General features: G+C 44.9%; 2 protein-coding genes across 14 annotated transcripts in view; both read right to left on the bottom strand.

Annotated features, from left to right (window-relative positions):
- Ing4 (inhibitor of growth family member 4) overlaps positions 1 to 3,624 on the bottom strand; it is a 9,286-nt gene extending 5,662 nt beyond the window's left edge. For all 3 annotated transcript variants that reach the window (XM_005365219.2, XM_005365220.2, XM_026788308.1), the window contains exon 1: positions 3,563 to 3,624. In XM_005365219.2, coding sequence (XP_005365276.1) covers positions 3,563 to 3,599 — 37 coding nt within the window. In that variant the 5' untranslated portion in view covers positions 3,600 to 3,624. The remainder of the gene's footprint in view (positions 1 to 3,562) is intronic.
- A 2,127-nt stretch (positions 3,625 to 5,751) lies between these two features.
- The window catches only part of Znf384 (zinc finger protein 384), a 30,730-nt gene continuing 29,015 nt past the window's right edge, over positions 5,752 to 7,466 (bottom strand). For all 11 annotated transcript variants that reach the window (XM_013353057.2, XM_026788162.1, XM_026788167.1 and 8 more), the window contains one exon: positions 5,752 to 7,096. In XM_013353057.2, the coding sequence (XP_013208511.1) occupies positions 6,725 to 7,096 (372 nt within the window). In that variant the 3' untranslated portion in view covers positions 5,752 to 6,724. The remainder of the gene's footprint in view (positions 7,097 to 7,466) is intronic.

Genomic DNA, 7,466 nt, shown 5'->3' with positions numbered 1-7,466 from the left:
AGGCGGATCTCTGTGAGTTCGAGACCAGCCTGGTCTACAGAGCTAGTTCCAGGACAGGAACCAAAGCCACAGAGAAACCCTGTCTCGAAAAACCAAAAAATAAAAAAAATAAAGTTTAAGCTGGAAGTGGCAGGAAACAGAAGAAGTAGGAACTCAAGTCAGCCTCAGCCACATAGGGAATTTGAAGTCAGTCTGGGTTACATATGATATTGTTTGTTTTGTTTTTTCGAGACAGCCCTTAGCTATCTTGGAATTCACTGTGTAGACCAGGCTGGCCTCAAACTCACAGAAGTCCAACTACATCTGCCTCCTGAGTGCTAGGGCTAAAGGTATGAGCCACCACACCTGGCTTAAGATACTGTTTTAAAAGACAAACCAAAATAGGACAAGTAACAAAATAAACAATAGACAAAAGTAAAGTTCAGGGGCTGGAGGGATGCTCAGTGGGTAAGAGCACCACTGGCTGGTCTTCCGGAGGACCAGAGTTTGGTTTGCAACATCCATGTTTACAAGTGCCTATGATTTCAGCTCTGGGGGGGGGGGGAGACAGTGCTTCTGGCTTACAAGGTTATGTGCATTTACGTGTGTACACAAAGACAACACCCACACAGATGCATAATTGAAAATTATGCATTTTTCCCTCATTTGAAACTGGATTTTTTTTCTTTTGGTGACAGGGTCTCTGTAGCCTAGGCTTGGCCTCAAACTTGTCTAGCAGGCCAGGATGACCAACAGTGAACTTCTGATTCTTTGTCTATCTACCTTCCAAGTGTTCTGTGTCAATGTGCCAGGCTTATAGTGTTGGGGGTCAAATCCAGGGTCTCCTGCACGCGAGGTAGGCACATCCCAGCCCTGAAATGATGGACTTACTTATGAGGGATTCCTTTGCCTTTTCTCAAAAGAGAAGACTTGCCTCTCTTCTTCAATACCTTTCTCTGTATAGCCACCCCATGCCCTTCAATTTTTGGGGACATTCTACACACCAGTTTTCCCTTTGTCTTCAGTTTCTGCCGCCATCTTCTTTGCCCTCGGCGTTCGAGAGCGACCCTAGCTCCTTTGGCACTCGTCACGCACACACTGCCTTCCAGGAACTCCTCGTGGCTTGTGCCCTGCACTTCCTCCCTGGCTTATCTCACTCGGTCACACTCCCTCTGCGTGCTCTGCTCTGGCCTCCCGCAGCGCCTCACCTTCCCCCGAGCTCCCCGAGAGCTCACCTACTCAGTTTCTGCTCATTCTTCAAAGTTCAGCCCAGAACCCGACTTACCCAGACTCTGATAGGCTGTCAAGGTAGTCTAGCGAATACTTTTAGTAGTTATTCAACCATATTTCAATAAAATAGGGACTCCGTGTCTGTCTCCCTAGCCTTCCAGGGCTGCAGCAAGTTTTAATTTCCCTCATGTTAAGAACTGCCATGTATATAAAGTGCCCAGCAGATACTTGAAGAAAATAATAAAATACATTATTAGCCAAGCCTCCCCATAGATGCAAAATCTCTTCCTATTACTTTACCTCATTCTTCCCCCTTTGGTGGTGGTGGATACTGAACCTCAAACCCAGGGGCTTGCACTGGCTAGGCAAGTGTTCTACTGTTAGATTTTTTTTTTTTTTTTTAAGGGATGGTCTCATTATGTAGCCTTGGCTGGCCTAGATCTCACTATATAGACCAGGCTGGTCTCAAAGTCTGAGAGCTTCCAAAATGCTGGGATTAAAAACACGTGCCACAGCCGGGCGGTGGTGGCGCACGCCTTTAATCCCAGCACTTGGGAGGCAGAGGCAGGCGGATCTTTGTGAGTTCGAGACCATCCTGGTCTACAAGAGCTAGTTCCAGGACAGGCTCCAAAACCACAGAGAAACCCTGTCTCGAAAAACCAAAAGAAAAAATAAAATAAAATGAATAAATAAAAATAAATAAAAACACATGCCACCACACCCACCCACACTTTTAAAGTGTTTCCATGAAGCCAACTCAAACTTTAAAAATGTTTCTACTATCTAATCTACATGGGAAGTAGAAAAAGACAAGTTTCCTGAGTAAATTGGGAGCATGGGGACCTTGGGAGAGGGTTAAGAGAAGGGGAGAGGCCTACCCTGCTGATATGGATCAGAGAAAAATGTAGAGCTCAATAAGAATCAAAAAAATTTTAAAAAAAAGTTTCTACTAAGTCAGGCATGGTGTCACATGCTAATAATCTTAGCACTGGGGAGATGGAAAGAACGTTCAAGGTCATCCTCAGCTATGTCTCAAGTTTGAGGTCAACCTGGGCTACATTAGACACTGGAAAAACAACAAAAAGGTTTTGAGACAGGGTTTCCTCTGTAGCTTTGAGGCCTGTCCTGGAACTAGCTCTTGTAGACCAGGCTGACCTCGAACTCACAGAGATCGGCCCGCCTCTGCCTCCCGAGTGCTGGGATTAAAGGCGTGTGCCACCACTGTCTGGCTCAAAAAGGTGCTTCTACTGTCTGAACTTCTCCAGTCTGCAGACATCAAGTCACGAGGGTTACTTTAAGTCACCAACAGATTGCCAAATCAAACGACCCATCTTTTGTCTTCTTCTAAAGAAAATCTGAGGCAGCTGGTACTATCTTCTCATTCAAGTGACTTACTTCCTCCTAGTATTGCAAGTATTAAATCATAGACCTTCTGGTAACGTCAACACTGGTCTTGTATCCTTTAAATACTGTTTTCTTGAGATTTTGTCTTTCTTAGTTCCTCACTGTCTTTGCCCTGAATAATCTTTGTCATAGACTTTATGCCTATGTCTAAGGCAAAAAATAAATACATTGTTATGACGCCTGAATCGCCTACCCTGCTGATATGGTTTATCTTATTTTCCAAGCAGAACAATTTACCTTGATTTTTTCTAGTCTCTTAATCACGAAGTCATTCAATCAATATCGTCATGTTTAATATCTAAAACTTTATGGCTTGCATTTCTGACTTGGACTGTTACCATAAACTGTCAGTTACTTTCCTTTATTAAAAATACTCTATTTTAAGCTTCAAACATCTTAGTTTTGCATAAAAGACTGTTAAATCCACTTCCAGTTTGTTTCTCACTTTCCAGTCTCTCAACACACACTTCATTTTATGAGAACTGGATTTTGTTCAAGTAAAGCACTCCAGTTTAATAACTCAAGCGGTCGTTTCACTCCGTTTCATGAGAAGCTACTTTGGAGACATAATGACTGAAGGAGACAAGCTGTTCCAAATGGCAGCGAATGACAATGGCCCCGCACAACTTGGGAGGAAAATAAATCTATCCCGAGGCCAGGGACCCTGAAGAACAGAATCAGAAAATACTTTCCCTGCTACCCCTACCCCTTCAAAACACAGTTCTGAGCCTACCGGACAGCCCAGCCCTTCCCTCGTCTACAACATTAGCGAAGCCTCTATTGCCACTGCCCCGCCCCCTCCTTCTTCACCCTCGAATAAATCCTCCCACGGAAACCTTTCCCAACTGTGAGATTCAGGCCACTAGGACCTCAAAGCCATAGACTCTGTCAACCCGGACCCCCCACACCACTCTGTGACCCATGACCCCCTTCTTCAGTCAGCTCTTACTGTCCAGATAATGTTCCAAATACATCCCAGCAGCCATCTTGAAGCAAAACAAAGCAACTTCCGATCCGCCCCGGAAGTGACTAAAACAAGACAGGCACTGGATCCATTCTCAGATTACAGCCTTTCCGTATTTAAAAGAACTTCCGCCCTTACTAAAATATTGCCCCAGAGACATCCGCCCGACATTGAACGATCGCGCACAGCGAGGCTGCTTTAGCCTGCTTCCGCCCTCAAGACGCCAGCACGTTACAGACAGGTATGACATCATGCGAGGTCGCCATTTTGCATTCCCTAGCAAACTTTTCTCCCCTTCAAACAAGCATGTTTGATAAAATAAATGGGGAAGAAACAGCTCTGTCTAGAATTATATTCTATAAACACCCCCTTTCAGCCAGTAGGGAACCTAGCTGTTTTGCTTTGCTTATTTTAAATTTGGTAACCAAAGCTGAAGCAGGTATGATCTCTGAGGCAAATACTTTCTTCCCAAGTTGTCAGGCTTTGTAAAGGATTTCCTTATGTAGCCCTGGCCATCTTCAAACTTAGGTATCTGCCTGTCTCTCTGCCTCGCGAATGCTGGGATTAAAGGCATTTGCCACCACACCTAGCTAAGGTTCCTGTTTTATATACTCAACGTACTTTTACATAGAACACAACACGCACTGTTTTGCAGTTGTGCTGTTAACGGGAGAGCCCACGTTTTTGTTTTGTATTTTATGTATGATGTTAACATGATTCTGAAAGAACTGGGTCATTAAGTTTTATGACAGCTAGACCACCTAGACGTCACCCATCCCCTTGTTAAAACTAGCATCCATTGTACAAAAGCCAGAGCCTGGCAGGCTGCTACCTTAGGGAAACAAACTCAAATCCCATAATGTAATAGTGGTGATAGATTCTTCAAGATAGTTGTCACCTCTAGTTCATGTGTCTTTTACAGTAATTACACACAGCATTTTTTTTTAGGATAAAATTTTAGCTTTCTTAGAGCAAATATGTAAAAAAAAAAAAAAATGGTGGCTCACTACCGAGCAGATGCTAACGCACAGGAGTAGGATGTGGACTCCATTCTAATTACAAGGGCATGCTGTTGGGATAACTGAAGCTCTGCCCACTCCTCTCTATACAGTGAGTAGCAGTAGGCAACATTATCATTGGGTGGGAGTGGGAATGGACATTCACCCACAAAGGTACTTATTCCCATTCTTGTGATGAAAACAGGGCTGACAGAGACTCAGCAGTCAGCGAGAGAAGGAAAAGCATCAAGAAGCTAAGCAACAATGGCAAGAAGAGAACTGTCCTAGAGGCCTAGTCACAAGCTGAGTGGAACTCCCTTCTCCACAGCACTAGGTAATGACTGTGGGTCAGTTCTCACGTCTGAGAACTTGTCAACTTTCTCAGTACTGTATCAGACTTAATCTTCATGAAGCCGTCTTGGAAATTAGGCCAAATCTTTTCATGGTGGACTGTGAGGAGCCTTAGGCTTCTTGGTCATGCTCTGTCCAGTACAACTGTCTTCCACTGTGAGGTGAGCATGATAACCACTGTGTTATGGAAGCTCACTGCATTTTGCATTCTCTTCAGTCCTAAGCCCAGTAGCTGGCTATGGTTTCCTTCACTGGAAACCTCTGGTCTTAGGCACTGCAGTCTAATAACACACACATGTGTGTACACATGCCCAGTAGAATTTGGACAATAGGGAAGGCACAATTAGTGCAGGTCCTTTGAAGAGGCCATACTTCCCCCATCCCACCCTTTTTTTTGATGGTGTGGAGGACAAAGGGTAAGGAATATAAGCTGTTTTGTTAAACAAAACCTTGCTCTCACATATGTAGGCAATGCAATCCCGATGGCAGAATTTATACACAAACGTTCCTAAACTTAAAATGGCTGGAGAGTCACATGGAGGCTTATCACACAAGCATTCATTCTTCACACATTCGTTTCTGTCCTTACTGTCCTAGTATCTCCCCAAGCAGTCTTTTCCCATGCTAGCTTACATCAGTAGCTCACTGCTCTCATCCTTAAACATGAATTTATTTCTATACAATGTTCTAAAAACACCCCTTAGTTTGTACATAAGATTTTTTCATTTTTAAATTGCTTTATAACAACTGTATAATTCCTGATTATTTTAATTTTCTTTTCTCTGAAATCTGCCGTGATTTAAAAAATTCAAAGGTAAAAGAAAATCAAAATGCCATGGCCAGAGGACAAAGTGGAGAAAAATAAGACAAAAATAAAACATCAATATGAAAATTCTCAGAGATAATGCATTTATAAACACAGAAATGGTTACAACAAAGATGGCCGTGATGAGCAGGTATATATATATATATACTTTTATATATATATATATTTATATATAAATCCATGTCGGCATCTGACCGTGGCACCTAGGGAGCTAAATCCAGTCCTTGTGTGTGCCCTGACTTCTCCCTTCTCTGCAATACCCTGGCTGGGGTTTTACAGAGAACATAGCTCCCATAGCTCCTTGGACTGGTGTGGTGAGGCAAAGTATATAGGCCCTTGGTTGGCAGAGAAGGAGGCTGCAAGGAAAAATCATAACCCACAATCTTATAACCACCCTTGGTCACCTGGAGAGTCTCTGGCACCTTGGTGACCATGTATTGCCTACTGGCCTCCTTACAAATAAAAAGGTAGTCACCACCCAATATGAAATGAGACCATGTAAGGGAAAGAAAATGGCTCACAGGGGTCAGGCCACGTGCAAAACCTGTTCTTTTACAGGTAAGCGTAGAACGGAAGGTTGGTTGCATTTAGAGCTTCCTTCTGTATTATCTGGGAGGACCAGCCGCTAGCCTTCTATCGGCCCCAACTTTGAGGATGAGAAGAGAGGAAGGTAAGTGCCCACACTGGAAAAGATGTGAGGCCAGAGCAGATCCTCTCTCAAGCACCAACCCCCAGTCTTAAAGCTCTGCTTGGATGGGGCTGTTGGATAACACTATCAGCTCAGGATCCCTTTGTCAATCAGGAGCAGCTGAGATTAAGGATGGTTATCTTGCGAAGGAAGCCATGCCTGAGGACCAAGGAGCTGGAGACAGGACTTGTCAAGGAAGAAGAGAACTTTCCCACCAAGAGGAGTTGACAAAGGAGGGACCAGAACTTCTTCTCCCTCTTTCCAGTGGATGGCAGTACGGATCTCTAAGAGCTGGCCAGGTGCTCCACCTGGATGGTGCTGGTGGTGACAGTGAGGCAGATGTCTTTATGATGCTCTGCCGTCTTATAGGGGGTCAGGTCAAAGGAACACTGGGGTGGAGGGTTTGGGTTGCTGTCCCCACCACCCCCACCCTGGGGAGCTCCCCCAGGTGACTGGAAGTGTGGTGGTTGTGGTGGTGGAGGCTGTTGTTGCTGCTGCTGCTGCTGTGATGCCTGGGAAGCCTGGGCCTGGGCCTGGGCCTGGGCCTGGGCCTGGGCCTGAGCCTGGGCCACTGCTGCTGCTGCCGCGGCTGCTTGCACTTGTTGCTGAAGATCAGGAGGGTTGTGTTTGCGCATGTGTTTCATAAGATATGTTTCCTGAGAAAGACAGCAAAAAGAAGTTAAAATGAAAGGAAGGGAAAGACATGAACTGCAACTACCACCATGCACCCTCACTCTGTCATGTCTATAAAAGGATGTTCTGGAGCCGGACCCTCACTGTCATGTCTATAAAGGGATGTTCTGGAGCCAGATCCTCACTGTCATATCTATAAAGGGATGTTCTGGAGCCAGACCCTCACTCTGTCACATCTATAAAGGGATGTTCTGGAGCCAGACCCTCATTGTCATGTCTATAAAGGGATGTTCTGGAGCTGGACCCTCACTGTCATGTCTATAAAGGGATGTTCTGGAGCCGGACCCTCACTCTGTCATGTCTATAAAGGGATGCTCTGGAGCCGGACCCTCA

The sequence above is a fragment of the Microtus ochrogaster genome, unplaced genomic scaffold (assembly GCF_000317375.1).
Source record: "Microtus ochrogaster isolate Prairie Vole_2 unplaced genomic scaffold, MicOch1.0 UNK1, whole genome shotgun sequence".
Lineage (NCBI taxonomy): Eukaryota > Metazoa > Chordata > Mammalia > Rodentia > Cricetidae > Microtus > Microtus ochrogaster.
Note: the sequence above shows the minus strand (reverse complement) of the source record. Positions and strands in the feature narration are given on the sequence as shown.